Source organism: Zophobas morio, unplaced genomic scaffold, assembly GCF_036711695.1.
Source record: "Zophobas morio isolate AGI-343-1 ecotype UQ-CSIRO unplaced genomic scaffold, CSIRO_AGI_Zmor_V1 ptg000012l, whole genome shotgun sequence".
Classification (NCBI taxonomy): domain Eukaryota; kingdom Metazoa; phylum Arthropoda; class Insecta; order Coleoptera; family Tenebrionidae; genus Zophobas; species Zophobas morio.
In genome coordinates, this window is record NW_026972117.1 from 15541660 (window position 1) to 15559516 (window position 17857).

General features: G+C 37.2%; 1 protein-coding gene across 5 annotated transcripts in view; it reads right to left on the bottom strand.

Annotated features, from left to right (window-relative positions):
• Window positions 1–3936: 3936 nt before the first annotated feature.
• Sls (sallimus) overlaps window positions 3937–17857 on the bottom strand; it is a 195337-nt gene continuing 181416 nt past the window's right edge. For 4 of the 5 annotated variants that reach the window (XM_064054555.1, XM_064054554.1, XM_064054556.1 and 1 more), the window contains 8 exons: window positions 8954–15598; window positions 8475–8792; window positions 7457–8425; window positions 5940–7313; window positions 5576–5884; window positions 5090–5389; window positions 4736–5041; window positions 3937–4684 (listed from right to left, as the gene is read on the bottom strand). In XM_064054555.1, the coding sequence (XP_063910625.1) occupies window positions 4494–4684; window positions 4736–5041; window positions 5090–5389; window positions 5576–5884; window positions 5940–7313; window positions 7457–8425; window positions 8475–8792; window positions 8954–15598 (10412 nt within the window). In that variant the 3' untranslated portion in view covers window positions 3937–4493. Of the gene's footprint in view, window positions 4685–4735; window positions 5042–5089; window positions 5390–5575; window positions 5885–5939; window positions 7314–7456; window positions 8426–8474; window positions 8793–8953; window positions 15599–15724; window positions 17817–17857 lie in introns of all 5 variants that reach the window. The other variant, XM_064054558.1, reaches the window with a different exon arrangement.

Here is a 17857-nt window from a genome sequence, read left to right on the forward strand (position 1 = left end):
TCACAGAGTCGTTGGGGACTATCTTGATGAGACGTTTGCAAATAAGTGGATTGGCAGAGGCAGTGTGAAGGCATGCCCCCCTCGTAGTCCCGACTTAACACCTTTAGATTTCTTCCTCTGGGGGGTTGTAAAAGAACAGGTTTACCAAAGTCCTATTCGTAATTTTGAAGATTACGGTTGTCTTGCTTAAATCGCATCGAAATGTGCGTACTTACGCTATTTAAATTTATTTAATTGTTCAATTTATTTATTACATTTCTTTGAATTAATATGTTGGTGTTTTTTTTAAATACATATTTCATTTGTGAAATTTTGATTGACGACTTTCAGGAACAGTGACAACTAGTAAGGAGATTACCTACGTGGATCCTAAAATCGTATGTGTTTATTTTGGAATCTAACAATAACTGATAGATGTATATTGTGTTGCATTGAAAATTGGTCCGCACCCATTAAGTTCAAAAGTCTAGCTACTTGTACATACCTTCATCCCTTTACATCTCGTTTCAGTCGCATCAAAAAATCTCAATTTCTTGTTTAAAAATTCTAATGTTTTTCTTCAGGTTGCCGTCAAGCCTTAAAGCTGCCGACTTGTTAAAATCCATTGTAAATATTTTCTGTAATTTCTCTTCTTTTTTACTTAACTGTTCTTTACTTATTTAGTGTTCGCAACGCCATGTTTTATATTTAAATTCGTAGGTTTTCAAAAATTCTTTATTTCAAAATTTTGTCTTATTTACCTTATATTCCCTGTTTCATAGCTAACTATTTACACTTCTATCTAACTAGATTTACAATCTATATAAAAGTAAGACTAATTAATTATTACACAACAATATTAATATATCTTAATCACACCGAAAGGCGTTTTCCTACAAACACGAAATTATTAAAAATAAATCAATCTATTTAAACATTGTTAAATTAACCCCAAAAATGTGCAATTTAGTGACCAAAATATGAAAAATAATTTTGGCTTTCTCATTGTAACGTACAATGTCGTGATTATTGCGTGATCTACTCGAGTGGATGTCATGTTTTTCGATCCTTTGTGTTCACTTTTGAAGTAGCGCGTTTTCGCGTTTTTTTATTTTAATTTATTATTAATAATAATTATTATTAGTGAAAATGTGTTGTGTTCGTGCTTTGTACAGGAAGGGAAGTGTCCTCGTCGAGAATATTTTTCCATAAAGGTCCGAAAACGGTATAAGTACGTTTTGAGTTTTAATTTAGCGGGTCTTGATTCGTATTTTTGCGTTTTTGGATGAGATGGTAATTTTTCCTGTTCGTGGCGGCGTTTTAAAAGTTCCAATTTTCTTCCTATTTTTAAATTTAGTGTTAACAATTTGTGCATAAATTAGATTCGTGTTTGTAACTTTTCGTAGATTTCGATTTTTTTTCAATATTCCAATTTTCAATTTGTTTCATTGCTTTTCGATTTCTCTATTTTTCAGTTTTTCAATTCTTCGATTATTTAAATTTTTGATTGAATTTTTTCGATTCGTTGGTTTTAGATTTTTCAATTTTTTTACTTTTCGATTTTTCGATATTAAAATTTTAAATTTTTTTACCTCTCGATTTTCAATTTTTCTATTCGTCCGTTTTTCTAATTCTCAGTTATTTTGAATTTGTAAGTATTTTGATTTTTCGAATTTTCGATTTTTGATACTCGAATTTTCAATATTTCTACTTTTCGATTTTTCAAATTTTCAATTTTTTTAATTTTTATACATTCTTCAATTTTTAGATTTGTCAATTTTTTTACTTTTAGATTTCTCAAATTTTCACCTCTATTCTTCAGTTTTTCGTATTTTTATATTTTTTACTTTTCGATCATTTTATTTTTCGATTTCTCGATTTCTCGATGTTTCAGTTTTTCAATATTTCACTGTTTCGATTTTTCAACTTTTCGGCTTTTCGATTTTCCAAATTTGGAATGTCCAAGTTTTCGATTTTTCGAATTTTCGATTTTTCGATATTCTAATTTTTAAAATTTTGATTCGTCGATTTTAGAATTTTCGATTTTTCAACTTTCGGTGTTTCGTTTTTTGGAATTTTTGTTTGTTCGGTTTATCTATTTTCTACTTCATTAGATTTTCGAATTTTCGGTTTTCCGACTTCTCAGATTTTCGGATTTTCGAAGATTTGATTCATTTATTAATTTTTTAGATTTTTGAATTTTCAAATTGTTTAATTCCTTTTCGAATTCTCGATTTTCCAATTTTTCAATTCTTCGATTTTTCTAATTTCCGTTTTTCCAAATTTTCGAGTTTTGATTTTTTTAATTCTCGATTTTTCAATTTTTCCACTTTTCAGTTTTATTAGACTTTTCAATTTTATCACGTTTCATTCTTTCGATATTAATATTTTAATTTTTTTTACATTTTGATTTTCAATTTTTCCAGTCGTCCAGCTTTTCGATTTTTCATTTATTTAAGTTTTGGATTATTTAATTTCTCGAATTTTCGAGACACGAATTCTCGATTTTTCTAATTTTACATTCTTCAGGTTGTAGAGTTGTCAATTTTTTTACTTTTAGATTTCTTAGGGCCGGTTTATAGAACAGCGAGTTAAATATTTAATCCTCGATTAGTTTAACAGAGAATTAAAATGTGGAATATGAGCCCGTGATTGGTCCAAACATGCGCGTTGCCTCGCAACGGACCTCAATTAAAAGTTAATCGCGAATTAACTTTAACTTCGCTTTCTATAAATCGGGTCTTAATTTTTCGATTCCGTTGTTCAGGTTTTCGATTTTTCGTTTTTTTTACTTTCCGATTTTTTGATTTCTCGATGTTTTGTTTTTTAGTATTTCGATGTTTCGAAATCTGTTATTCGTTTTTTCGATTTTTTAACTTTTCGGTTTTTCGATTTTTATTATTTTTCTTTAATTTTAATTTTTCGATTTTTTTGATTTTTCTAAATCTCGATATTCGAATTTTTGATTTTGCGGCTTTTCGATTTTCGATTTTTAGGTTTTCGAATTTTCGGTTTCCTGGTTTCTTGGATTTTCATGTTACTGAAAATGTTTGATGCATGGAATTTTCAATTCTTTTTCGATATTCGAATTTTCAATTGGTTTCATTCGTTTTCGATTTCTCGATTTTTCAATTTTTCGGTTGTTAAACTTTGCGATTTTTTGAATTTTTGATTTTTGATTTTTTTAATTTTGGATTTTTCAATTTTCCCTTTTTTCAGTTTTAGACTTTTCAATTTTCAAATTGAAATTACTAGTGAAATCAACTCGTATAAGCGTTGCTTGTAAGTTATGGAGTTAAAAATTTATAAAGTGTGGCGTAAGAATTTACGAAGTACTGGAAACCTAGAAACTAGAAACGCTAATGTAATGTTGAATTGAACAAATTTTAAATAAAAAAGACCTGTATTACTATATTAAAATTTCAAAAGATAAACTTCTGTTGAACTAAAATTTTCTTTATTTACAGTAAGTCCGTATATTGAAGATGAGGGGAATCGCTACAAATAATAGCAGAAGAAGAAGCTATAAAGGTAGGATTTTTTTTGTAGTGAAATTTTATTAGTGAGCGTGTTAAGTCCCGAGTGCGCGTGATAATTTATCAGTTTATATAAGTTATAAACGTTGATCTATTTTGAAAGAATCGTCCAAATTTAGGTAATTAATTTTAGTTTTCATGTTGATATTTATCTGAAATACTAGATTTTCAACCCGAATGAATCAGGCTGCTTAGTTGATTGCGTCCTTTGCGGGGATGGAACTACCAGCGATTAAAACCTATGGCGCGTGTTGTGGCTATGCTCAGGATAAATAGACTTTCACGAGGGGACGCCCTTCGTCACGCTATCGCTCCTAACCTATCCTGGAATTACCCAGTTTTTAAATATTTTGATAGATACAACGAACTTGAAGTATGTTTACCAAGAATCTGGGAACATTTTGTTAAATCAAAGGCAACATATTTTTTATTCTTTAATAAATAACGGTAATTAAGTACAAGAGAATATTGAATATAATCCCCAATTTTCTGTAATCGATCTTAAAATGCACCTATATTTTCTCTCTGCGAAAATTGGCAAGTATATTTAATATCAGTTTTGGTTTACATAAACAAGTACTGTAGATAATAAATAATCATTAATAAGGCACTGCATTCGTCGTTCAAGCTTATACAACAAAAATAAAAATCAAACAAAAATCAAAAGTGTTTCGTATACAGTTGAAAAACTTGTTAGCAAATTTAAGCAACAACTCATTCATTTTTAATTCGTTTTTCGTTTCATTTGAGTAAAATCATCATCAGTATCACAGTATCCAAGTAAAACAAACAGAGCTTACATTAAAGTCGATTAGTTTGCCTCGCAATTTGCAAAATTTATTTAAGTACACTTTAATGATAAGCTCTCATTCCTAAGTCAGTTATAGTCAAAATCATTATAAAAGGTCTGGTAACAAACAATAACTAATCGTAACGAAATTATATACATCTAAAAAGTAACTTCAAATATATTACAGTTTACTTAAATAGTTTTTTGGCGTGACACCAAATCCGGAAGAAATATTCATCCTTGCGTAAGAGCTGACCTTTAGCGTAAGAACTGATGTCAGCGTCCATACTGTTTTCTCTCAGCCAAGATGTCGTCGTTTCTGTACTGTACGAAGTAGGTTCTTTGTCGGTGGCCTCTCTGAAGTCGTCTTGGTCGGCATCTGCGGGACAAAGCGGTACAAACACGACATTAAAATCAACCAAACAATTACCTCCCGAAGGAAGGACCTTGAAGGGCTCATCCGACTCCAAAGGTTCACTCAAACCTATCTCATTCTTCGCGAAAATCCTAATCATGTACTCGTGGTCTTCTTGGAGGTCTCGAATCGTGAATTTCTGCACTCCCTTGTTGACGCGCCCAATTTCCATCCACATGGTCTTCTTGGTGTCTCTAATGGCCACATTGTAACCAAGAAGAGGAGAACCGCCGTCCCATTCTGGGACACCCCATTCGATAACGATGGCGTTGGGACCGATGGTGCGGATTTCCAGTGGGGGCGTGGGAGGTGATGGTACCGCTGAAACACACGTTTTAGTGGTGGCTTCGAAGCTATACTTGGACTTACTGGCATGACTTCTGAGTTTCACGACCTCAGTAGCTGCTGGTACGCTCAAACCGATGGAATTCTCAGCGAATACTCTGAAGAGGTACTCGCTCTTCTCTTTGAGGTTCTCGAATGTGTATGTGAGGCAGTTTGCTTCTAAAGTGTACACTTTCTCCCATTTGGCGACGTATTCTAGTCGCTTTTCTACCACATAACCTGTGATTTCGGTTCCTCCGTTGTTTAGAGGAGGTTCCCATGTGAGGGTTGCACTGCGACTCTGGATGTCGGTCACAGTGAGATTGACTGGAGGCGATGGTGGAGCTGAAATGGAGGTTTTAGTCGTTGTTCGACACCAAAGTGGTACTCACTGCTTGTGGTCAGTTTAGTGGGCGGAAATATGCCTAGCAAGCAATAAAGCGTCTCGTCTGTCTTAGCAAATTCGTATTTTATCCCTAGCAAAAGCGAAAAAGCGGAAGCTGGGTTTGGTTGCAAGTGGGTGGTACTTACTGATTCTGGAACCTGCGACTATGATATCTTCGGGTAAGTAAGGGTCGCTTACACCGATGGAGTTTCTAGCAGTTATTCGGAATTTGTAACCGTGATCCTTTTCTAAGTTACTGACTGGAATGTTAGTGATATCACCTTTGGTAGCACCGACCTTCTTGAAGGCCTTCTTCGAGGTGGCTTCTTTCATTTCAACGATGTATTCGATGATGGGGGAACCACCGTCGCTTTCTGAAGGTGACCAGTTCAAAGTGAACGAAGTGGCAGACATGCCAGAAACCTCCAAAGGTCCTCTCGGAGGAGACGGTTTATCTAATTGAAAACACCAATCATGGGGATGATTTGTACAAATAAGTACTCTACTCACCTCCAATTTTGAGTTTGGACGATGTTTTGAGAGTTTCAACCGTGCAGGTGTACTCGAACAGATCTTCTTCAGTAACTTCGTGAACGACGAGTTTTCTGAACGTCTTCTCCGAGGTGAAGGTGTATTTGGAAGATTTTTTGATCTTCTTGCCTTGTTTCAGCCATTGGACTTCTGCGTCTTCTCTTGAGAGTTCCACTTCAAACTCGGCGTTGGATTTAATAGGAACTATGGTGTATTCTGGAAGAGTCTTCAAGAAAGTCACAGTTGGTACTTGGACGGTCAAGCGTGCACTGCTTTTCTGGGTACCGACTTCACAACTGTAGACACCTTCATCTTCAGGTTCCGATTTATAGATCTTCAGTTTCTGGCGTTTACCATCAATAGATAACTGAATGTGTTCTGAGAACTGAATTTCGGTACCATCTTTGAACCATCGTACTAAAGCATCTCCTTTACTTAACTCGATTTCGAAGACGGATTTTTCGCCCCTGATTACAGTTCTGTCTTGCAGAGGGGTAATGATCTCTGGTGGCAGTTCTATGACGGTTACTTCCGCTTTACTTTCTTGATCGAGCAGGGTACAACTGTATTCACCCTCATCGTGGATGGAAGTGCTTCTAATCAACAACTTCCGCACTCCTCTCTCCTTCTCGATGACATATTTAGTGTCAGTTTCTTTAATAACGGTTCCATCCTTAAACCACGTTACGTCAGCCGCATCCGAAGACACCTCAACTTCCAAAACTGCGACCTCCTTTTCGGGAATTTCTATATCTTGCAGTTCTCGTATGAATTTCGGTTTAGTTTCAATAACCTTAAGCGTAGTCTCAGTCTTTTCTTTCTTGACGGTACATCTGTAGTGACCTTCGTCTCTCGTGGTGGTCTTCTTGATTACGAGTTTGTGTATTCTGCCGTTTTGAATCACCACTCTGTGATCCATTCCACTGATTTCGACGTCATTGTGGAACCACTTGGTTTCAGTCGTCTTGTGAGAAGTTTCACATTCGAACTCGATCTTCTCAGTTTCTTTGCACTCGTAAGTCTTCTTGAGTTTCTTCGTGAAGGTAACATCAACGTCTACCGTGATTTTAGCACCATGTGAAGCTTTACCAGCTGGGTTACTCGCGATACATTTGTAATCACCGGTGTCTGTGTCAGCGTCTGCTTTCTTGATAGTGAGTTCAATATTTTCGCCATCGTACGAGATCTTCACTCTTTCTGATGGCTTCAGAGGTTTGTTGTCGCGTAACCAATAGACTTCTGGGACTGGGTTGCCGACAACACGGGCGAGTAGCTTGATGGTGTCGTGTTCAGGTACAGTTTGTTCCTCGAATCGTTCGACGAAGAGTGGCGGTTCTGCGTTGTCTGGGAATTCTGAAAAGTAAAACCATTAAAGAGTTTGTAGTGACAGCCAAAATCGAGGGATAAGTAGCCAGCGAAATAAAATTTTAATATATTTAATTGTGTTTCTTTATTTGAAAAGCGGTACAAGCGGGAAAAACGGTAAATGACTTTACCCTCAACAGTGAGTTGAGCTGTTGTTTCAGCGGTACCAACTGAGTTTTTAGCTTTCACAGTATATTCAGCTGTGTCTTCCATAGTCGTGTTAACAATGGTGATGGAATAGGTGTCGCCGTCTTTCTTAGGTGTGGGTTTCTTAACAGGTTTCCCGTTCTTGAACCAACTAATCGTGGGTGCAGGATTGCCAGCAATGGTAGTGCTAAGTATCACAGTTTCAGTTTTCCTAACAGTAATCGATTTCAAGGGTTCCAAAATTTGTGGTGCTTCCTTATCACCGGTCTTTACTTTAAGGGTGAATTGCACAGTGGATTCACCTTCTCTGTTCCTTGCTACGATCTCATATTCGCCTTCTTGGTTCTTTTCAACTTCTTTAATTTTAAGAATAGTGGTATAACTGTGCATGTCAGAATTGATGATGATAGTGACGTTATTCTTCGTGGTGATCTTTCTGCCGTTACGGAACCAAATTATTTCAGGTTCTGGTACAGCGACCAATCGGCAGTCGACAACTACATCAGATTTTTCTGGAACGTATTGGGGTTTGGGTTTACGGGAGAATGTAGGAGGGATGCCTTCCAGAATGTCTGCGAGAGATGATTCACGTGACATGCTCTTTCTCGATAAGCCGGTGATGTCGGAACCATGATCTGATAGTGGTAGTTCTACGATTAGTTCCGTGGTACTTGAAGCAAAACCAGCTGCGTTCTTGGCGACACAAGTGAAGGTTCCTGCATCTTCAGGGAACACTTCTTTAATGATCAAAGTCGCTACGTTGTCTTCGTCGTAGAACATTTGGAAGTCAATCGATGTTTTGATCACTGCGGTTTGACGGAACCATGTGATTTGAGGTCGTGGGAAACCTTCGACTTGGCATTCAAACTGGACGGTGTAGCCGTCGGGAGTGATTACGGGTTGGAGTTTTTCTATGAATCGTGGAGCTACAGATTTTTCTTCGGGTTTGGGCTCTGAAACGCACGTTTGAAGTTACAGAGTAAATGTAGGTCGAATACTCACTTTCAAAGACTGGAAGTTTGTCGATCTTTTCGTTGAGTTTCTTTTGGACGTACATGGTGTAGTTTGGTTCGTCCATGAGGATTTGTGCAGGTACCCAACCTTTCTCCTCTGTTAAATGTTTCTTAACGAGCCACCAGTCGGCGTTTGGAGTTTCTATAACGTAAACTCTTTCACCTTCAACAAGATCGATGGCTTGTTCTGCTTCCGCTACGTAAGAATGAACGGAAAAGTAGACGTCACCTTCTTGAATAATTTCTTGAATTTCTGGTGCTTCGTCGATGGTTTCTGATTCTTTTGTAATACTTAAACTTACCGCTTCTAGAAATGATAACTTTGTTACCAAACACTCCATCACTCTGGCACGTAATAAATATGGTATGCATGAAGAAAATAAAAAAATAAAAAAAATGGTGCAAATAAAGAATAAAAGCTGAAATGTGAACCAAGCGGTGCTGTAACCGAAAATATATAAATACAACCTTGATCGAATGATGGTTTCCTCTTCTGCTTCCGTTTCAAGGTTATAGATTCCTCATCAAAACCAAAGGGAATTTCTTTCTTTAAGCCAAGTTGCACCTCTTCCTCTCCTTCTTCAAGTATAGAATATTTCCTAGAAGGTCTACGTAGAGGAACATTGTAACTTTCAGATTCGTCATCGTCGTATGGTAGTTCTTCAGCGTCACTTCCTTCATCAATGATTTCTTCAATTTGTCCCTCTTCTGCTTCGATTTCTTGCGTAATTTTAATTGATTCACCTACACTTTCTTCATTGTAAGTCAGAGGCTTGGGCTTTTTCAGCTTGACCTTTCCTGACATCGATATTTCTTCTTCTGCATATGAATCAAGTGAAATCTTGAATTCTTGTTCCACATCTTCTAATCGTTTTGTTGTTTTCGGTCGGAATGTGACGTTTTCTACTTCAGTGTATTCCGGAATGTCTGTTCTGGAAGGTTTTCTAACTTTCTTTAATTTCTTAATGGTTACTTCTTGTTCGTCGTGCTCTTCAACGGATGGTACACGTGGTGGAGGTGCTTTCTTCTTTATAGTGAATTCCTGAACGACGTCCTCTGGCGGTTCTTGAACTTCGAGTTTTTTAACAGTTAGTTCAGCTTCAGCTTCGTCCTCTTCCTTCTTAGGAGCAGGTTTCTTTTTAATGGTGATGTCTTCTTCAACTGTTGGTTCTTCAGGTTTCTCTTCGGGTTCAGGAGCTTTCTTGATTGTTATTTCTGCAGCAACTTCGTCCTTTGGTTTTGGTTCTTTCTTTTTCTTCTTTGGAATCTTTATTTCTTGCTCGGTTGTGACCTCTTCTACGACCGGTTCTGGTTTCTTTGTAATTGTTATTTCTGCCTCAGGTTCTTCCTTAGGTTCTTCAGGTATCTTTGGTTTCTTCTTAAAGACAACTTCTGCGACCTCTTCCTCTTCTGTTTTTTCTTCTGGTGTCGGTTCTTTCTTGATTGTTATTTCAGCAGCTACATCTTCTACAGGCACCTCAGGTTTCTTGGGAATTTTCTTCTTCTTTACAATCGTGACCTGGTCGGTTGTAACTTCTTCTGTCGTGGGTTCTGGTTCTTTCTTAATTGTAATTTCAGCGGCTGGTTCTTCCACAGGCACCTCAGGTTTCTTGGGAATTTTCTTCTTCTTTACAATCGTGACCTGGTCGGTTGTAACTTCTTCTGTCGTGGGTTCTGGTTCTTTCTTAATTGTAATTTCAGCGGCTGGTTCTTCCACAGGCTCCTCAGGTTTCTTGACTTTCTTTTTGATGATTACTTGTTGAACCGTTGTTTCTGCTTCGTCTTCTTGTTTGGGTGGAGGTTTCTTTATTACGATCTCTGCCTCTGGCTCCTCTGGTGTTGGTTCTGGTTCTTTTGGTTTCTTTTTAATTATGACTACTTCTTCAGTGGGTGGTAATTCTTCTTCTTTCTCAGGTTCCTTCTTTATGGTTAGTTCAACCGGTGCTTCTTCTTCTGGCTCCTTAGGTTCCTTCTTCTTTTTCCGTTTAATAGTTATTTTTTCAGCATCCTTATCTTCAGCTTTCTTGGGTGGTTCCTGTTTTTTAATTTCTACTTCAGCTTCAGGTTCTTCCTTTTCTGGTTTCTTGAAAGGCTTCAACGTAATTTGTTCAGGTTCTTCCTCTGGTTTGTCTTTTTGTTTTATCCTAAACTTCACATCTTCTTCTTCTTCCGGTTCTTTCTTTTTAGGAACTCCCTTTATAATTTTAAGCTCTTTTTCTTCTGGCGTGGGTTTCTCTTTTTTCTGCCGTTCGTACTTCGACTTTTCTTCTTCAGGAATCTCTTTTTCTGGTTTTTCGAATTCTGGTTTTTCGAATTCGATCTTTTCTGGCTCTTCTCGTTCGTAATCAGTTGGTGTAAATTCAATTTTATCTTTCTTTTCTTTAGGTTCTTTTTTAACTTTCTTTATTTCTTCTTCTTCTTTCACTTTGGGCGTCTTTTCTTTAGGAGCTTCCTCTTCTTTCACTTTGTCTGGAACTTTTCTTAGCTTAATAGCTTCGTCTTCGTCTTCTGGTTTTTCAGGAACTTTTCCTTTGCCGATCTTTATAGATTCCTTAACTTCTATTTCCTCTTCTTTTGGTTTCTTTGGTTTCTTTTCAAACTTAAATGCGTCATCCACTTTTTCGAGTTCTTTCTTTTTGAGTTCTTCCATTTCAAGGTCAAGTTGTTCCAAGTCTAGCAGGGATTTGTCGGTATCTTTAGGTTTTCTTCGTTTTGTCTTGATTATTTTTTCAGCTTCCTTAACATTTCTCGATATTTGCCCTTGATCTTTCACAACTTTCTCCAGTTGCGTAATAACTGGTTTTTGTTCCGCTTCATTGGCGGGAGGAAATTCTACGTATACGATTCTACTCTTTAATCTTGGCAGCTTAGCCTTTTTAGGTTCAGGTTTTTTAATCACGGGACGCCTCTTCGGTTTGACTTCAGCTGGTTTTGGTTCTTCTTCCTTCTCTTTAGGTTTGGCTTTAACTTCGACGGGAGCCGGTTCCTCCACTTTAGGTTCATCTTTAGGTTTGGGTTTTTCTTCTTCTACTTTCTTTTCCTCTACTACGGGTTTCGGTAGCTCTTCTTCTGGTTCTTCGATAACAGGTTCTTCCTCTGGAACTTCTTCTTCTCCTGGTTTTGGTTTCTTGACTTTTATAACAGTTTTCTTGATCTTTTTAATTTTGGTAACGTCCGTTTTTTCGTCTGGTTTTTCTTCAGGTACTTGCTCTGGCTTCTCCTCAGGCTTTTCTTCGGGTTTTTCTTCAGGTTTTTCTTCAGGGACTTCTTCTTTGGGTGCAGGTATTTCTTCTTCTGGTTCTATTATTTCTTCAGGTTTTTCGTCTTCAACGGCAGGCTCCTCTGGAGCAGGCACTTCTTCTTCAGGTCCTTCTTTTGGTTTCTTTCTTTTAATAATTACCTTTTTGACTTTCTTTTCTTTCCCTGGAGTTACAGTTTCTTGGTCTTTTTCCACAGGCTTTTCTTTAGGTATCTCTCCGTCTTCAGGTTTAATTACTTTAACTACCTCGACAGGTTCTTCGGGCTTTTCTTTTGGAATTGGTTTTAGTTTTATTTCTTCAGGAACTTCCTCTGGAGGTGGTTTCTGTTTGTATGTCAGTTTTATTTCTGGTACTTCTTCCTCTTCCTGAGGTTTAGGTTTACCTTTAACCAATTTCATTTCAACCGTCTCTGGTTCTGGTTTTTCTTTCTTTGCCTTAGGTTTCTTTGGTTTTTCCTTTTCCTTTTCTTCCTCTTTCGGTTCTTCTATTTCTGTGGGCTCATATTTTAACTTTTCAGGTTTGTCGTGATCAATATCGTACGGTTTGAACGGTTCCAATTTTGGTTCTTCTTTTTCTTCTTTTTCTGGTTTCGGTTTTTCCTTCTCTGTAACCTTAGGTTTCTTTAATTCAACTTCAACTTCTTCTTCTTTTGGCTTTTGTGGCACTTTCTTCAGTGTTACAGTTTCGTCCGGCCCAAGTGGCTCTGGTATTTTGCCTTTACCAAGTTTGATTTTAACCTCTTCTTGTGGAACTGGTTCCTCTTTTTCTTTTGGTTTTCTTTCGTATTTGTATTGACTGTCTACTTTTTCTAGTTCTTTCTTTTTTATTTCCTCCATTTCTAAATCCAGCTTTTCCAGATGTGTTAAATCAATATCGCTTTCCTTGATTCTGATAGGTTTCTTCTTTTTAACTTTCTTCGCTTCTTCAACATTCCTCGATATAACGGCATTATCTCTGTAGACTGGTTCAAGTATTGTAATTTTCGGTTTCTGTAAAATTTCGTCGATTGGTGGGAAAGTAACGTGCTCAATCCTACTCTTCAGTTTTGGTTTCTTTATCTTTTCTTTGGGTACCTCTTTTTGAACAACTTTTCGTGGTTTGAGTTTGATGTCTGCTAGATTGATCGGCTTGCTTTCTGGTTCTTTGATCTTTACGTGCTGTACAGGTGGAACTTTTGTTTGTTCAATTACAATAGGTTCTGGTTTCTCTTTCTTTCGCACCTCAGGTCTCTTTTTAAACTCATCATCTACTTTTTCGAGTTCAGCCTGTTTCAGTTCTTCTACTTCTAAATCTAATTGCTTTAGTTTTTCTGTTTCTACGACCACCTTCTTCTTCTTCCTTCTCTTTACTGTTTCTGCTTCTTCTATGTTTCTTGATAAAACACCGTTCTCCCTGAACACCGGTTCCAGATCTGCGATAATTGGTTTTTGTTCTGTTTCAGATAATGGTGGGAATGTTTCATGTTTTATGCGACTCTTAAGCATTGGTAACTGAACTTTAGTCCCTTCGACTTCTTTCTTTTCAACTTTAGTTTTCTTTAATTTAATTTCAGCGAAGTTAACTTTTTCTGGTTCACTGATCTGCAGAAATTGTGCTTTTTGCGTAGATTTCTTTATAATGAACAGACGTTGTGGTTTTTCTTTCATTTCAGCTACTTGTTCTTCAGCTGGTTTAATCTCCTCTTCGTCAGGCTTTTCTTTCGGTTTCTTGATTTTGATAATTTTCTTGCGTTTTTCAGGCTCAGCCGGTTTTTCAGCTGGTTTTTCTTCGGGAACTGGTTCGGCTTCGGGTACCTCTTCGACTTCAGGTTCAAGTATTTCTTCCTGTTCAGGAGTTTTTTCTTCAACTTCAGGAATGAGTTCTTCCTCTTCTTCCGGAACTTCTTCTTCAGGTTCCTCAATTTCAGGTTCCTCTACCTTTTCGTCGACCTTACCTTTGGTTTTTGGTTTTTTGATGATGATCTTTTTCTTCTTTCTCGGTTTCTCTTTATCTTCTGGTGGCTTGAACTCAATGTCATCTTTTTCGAAATCATGAGAAGGAACGGCGTCGAGTTTAGCAGGCAATTCTTTCTCCACCTTTTGTGGTTCTTCCGGCTCTTTAGGCTTCTTGAAAGGTTTTAATTTTATTTCTTCCGGTTCTTCCTCTGGTTTTGGTTTTTGTTTAGCTTTGAATGAAACATCCGGCTCTTCTTCCTCTGTTTTAGGTTTAGGTATACCTTTCTTGATTGTAATTTCATCGACTTCGGGTTCTGGTTTTGCTTTCTTTTCTTTAGGAACCTTGACTTTCTTCTTTTCAGGTTTCTCTTTATCTGGTTCTTCCAATTCGAATTTCTCTCTTTCTATTTTTTCCGGTTTTTCATGATCAATATCGTACGGCTTGAATTTGATGCGATCATCTTCTTCCTCTGGTTTCTCAGGTTTCTTGGGTTTTTCTTCCTTGACCTCTTTCTTGGGTTTCTTTTCAGGTTCCAGTTTCTCTTCTGTTATTTTTTCAGGAACTTTTTTCAATTTAACTTGTTGGTCTTCTTCTTCAGGTTTAGGCACTTTACCGACTCCAATTTTCAGTGGTTTCGGTTCGTCTTTGGGGACGGACGGTTTTCTCTTTGGTTTTTGAACTCTGTATTGATCATCGACCTCCTCTAACACAGGTTTCTCTCTTTCGCCCATTTCGAGATCTAATGTTTCCAAGTCCTTGAATTCTTTGTCGAAGTTCTTAAGCCTTCGTTTCTTGGTTTTTGGAGCAGCTTCCGCCTCTTTGATGTTCCTTGATATAACACCATTGTCTCTATAAACTGGTTCTAATTCACTAATAACTGGAAGTTGTTCTTTCTCAGTCTGAGAGGGAAATTCTATAAATTCTATGCGACTCTTGAGTCGCATTTTTGGTATTTTGGTCTTCGGAACATCTTTCTTTGCAGGAGCCTTTGGCTTACGAAGCTTAATCTCTGCAAAATGTTGAGGAAGGTCCTTAACTGGTACGATTTTGGATTTGCTGGGTTGTTCTTGTTCCACGTGTTCAATTTTCATGAGAACGGATTTCTGTTTGCGCAAGCCCGGTTTCTTAATTTCTTCTGGAGCTTTTTCTTCAGGTTTTTCCTCTTCGACAACTGGTTCTTCCACCGGCTTTTCTTCAGGTTTAACCTTCCTTTTCTTTTTCTTTTTCTCACCAGGAACCTCTTTTTCTTCAGGAGCTTCTTCCACTGGTTTTTCTTCTTCCACCTCTTCAATTTCAGGTTCTTGAGGAACTTCTTCTTGTGGTTTAGGTTTCTTAACTTTCTTTTTGGGCTTTTCTGGTGTAGGTTCTTCTACTACAGGTTTTTCTTCTTCAGTGACATCTTCGAGCGCCTTAACTTCCTCGACTACCGCTTCTTGGAAGTGTTTTTCTTCGGTTTTGACCTTTCGAATAATAACCTTTTTCCTTCCGAATTCGTCAATAATTTCTTCGGTGACCTCCTCTTCGGGGAGTTTCTCTTCAGCTGGGACTTTGACTTTCTTCTTCGGTTTCTTTTCTTGTTTCGTTGTTATCTCCTCAACAACCGCTTCTTGGAATTCTATTTCATGTGTTTTCACTTTCCTTATTTTCTCTACTTTCCTACCAGTTTCCTTTAATTCGGTTGTTTGTTCTGGGGCAGCTTCTTCTTCTTCTTCATCGGCCACTTCTTCGATCAGGGGTTTCTCTTCTGGTTTCTTTGGTTTTGGTTTCTTTACCTTTTTCTTTTCTTTGGGAGCTTCTTTTTCTTCCGGCTTGTAACCGTCGATTGGTTTTTGGGTTTCGACAGTTTCCACAATAACTGGTTCTTTAATCTCAGTTACTACTTCTCCTTTAGCGGTAATTGCTTGTTCTGTTACCTCACCTAAAATATGTTTATAATATAGAACTGTTCATCATCAAAGGAATTTTTAGGTAATGTGTTTGTTATTTTTAATGTTTTGGGGAGTTAAGTATTGAAAGTGTGGGAGAGAATAATTGTATTTCTTACCTAGTGGTGTTTCTGTTGTATGTTCTAGCGTGTGTACTTCTGTAGTGGTTTTTGTGGTTGTGTGAGGTGTCAGACTAGGAGTTATACGTTGTGGTATACCAGGTGTTTGATCGAAGTCTGTGACAGTTTCAAGTTTCAGTGGTTCTGTGAAATTGTTGTAAGATGTGTAAATATTAACAGTTATTTCGGGTAATTTGTCATCTTCTTGTACAGTAATTACTTCTGTGATTTCAGGTTTACCGTCTACATCCCGTTTGGTGACTTGTTTCTTAATTTTTTTCTTCTTGATCTTACCGTCAACCACTTCTTCACTTACTTCGACTTTTTCCGGAAGCTCTTCAGTTGGCTTAAGTTCGATAAATTTCGGAAGTTCATCCGGAACTAATTCGATAATCGTAATTGTGGTTTTCGGTTCTTCATCGCCTTCCTGAGTGGTTTCGATGTTTGTTATTTCCTCGACAGGACCTACCTGTTTTTTGATGATCTTCTTTTTGGTAACTTTTTTAGAGGGTACGCCTTGTTGTGTTGTTATTTCAGTAACTGTAACTTCTTCAGGAAATTCAATTATTGTTGGAGTAACAGTTTCAGGTTTTGTCTTTTCTGGTTTAAACGCTTTAAGCATTTCTTCAGCTATTGGTTCAATGGTCGATGTGTCATGTAAGATAGTTGTGACAGTAGTTTGAGGTTCTTTGTTATCTTCTTCAACGGTAACAATTTCAGTAATTTGTTGTTTACCATCGGCGTTATCTTTTTTAATGATACGTTTTTTAGTCTTTACCTTTTTCACTTTGCCATCGACTACTTTTTCTTCGATATCAACTTTCTCGACTTCTTCTACAGGTTTGGCTTCGATTATTTCCGGTATGTCGTCAGATACAATTTCTTCAATTGTAACTGTAGTTTCAGGAGGTTGGTCTTCCTCGGTAGTTGTTTCAATTTTAGTGATTTCTTGTACAGGCCCAATTTGTTTTTTAATGACTCTTTTTGTTGTTACTTTCTCTATCGGTCCTCTCTCTGTAATAATTTCGGTAACTTTTACTTCTTCAGGTAGTTCGACTATCGTGGGCTGAATTTTCTTTTTCTTGATCTTTTCAGGTTCGAATGGTTGAACACTTTCTGTCAGTGGTTCTGCAGTGACAATATCGTGCGTTCTAGTCTTTACAGTAGTCTTAGGTTTTTTATCATCTTCTTGTATAGTAATAATTTCTGTAACTTCAGGTTTACCATCAACTTCTTTTGTTATGGTGCGCTTTTTAACTTTCTTTACTTTCACTTTATCACCTACCTTTTCCTTTAATACTTCGACTTCTTCCTTTTCTTCAATTACTTGAGCCTCTTTGATTTCAGGTATTTCATCTGTAATAAATTCTTCAACTGTAACAGTTGTTTCAGGCTCCTGATCCTCTATTTCTGCGGTTTCAATTTTGGTTATTTCTTGTATCGGACCGATTTGTTTTTTAATTACTCTTTTCGTGGTGACCTTTTGCACAGGCCCTTGTTCAGTTATTACTTCCGTTACTTTAACTTCCTCCGGAAGTTCAACTATTATGGGTTTAACTTTCTTTGGTTGTCTCTTATCGGGTTCAAATGAAGTGAAAGATTCTTGTTCAATTGGACCTTCTGAAGAAATATCATGGACTAAAGTAGTAACTGTAGATTTAGGTTTTTTGTCTGTTTCTTCAATGGTTACAATCTCTGTAATTTCTTGTTTACCATCTTTGTCTTTCTTTATTACCCGTTTCTTAACTTTTCTCTTTTGAATTTTATCTCCCACTATTTCTTCTACTACGTCAACTTTTTCGGGTAGTTCTTCAACGATCGTCGCTTCCGCAACGTCAGGAAGCTCTTCAGCTATAAATTCTTCAACAGTCACTTTAGTTTCAGGTTCTTTACCTTCTTCCTCAGTAGTTTCAATTTTGGTCACCTCTTGAATGGGACCCGTTTGCTTTTTGATCACTTTTTTAGTCACCGTTTTCTTTTTGGGTAAGCCTTCTTGAGTTTGTACTTCAGTAACTTCAACCTCTTCCGGTAATTCAATAATTGTTGGTTTGATTTTCTTTGGTTTGGCTTGTTCAGGTTTAAGAGGTTCTCCCTCTTCTTGAGGGATCTCTGTAGGGGAAGTGTCATGAACTA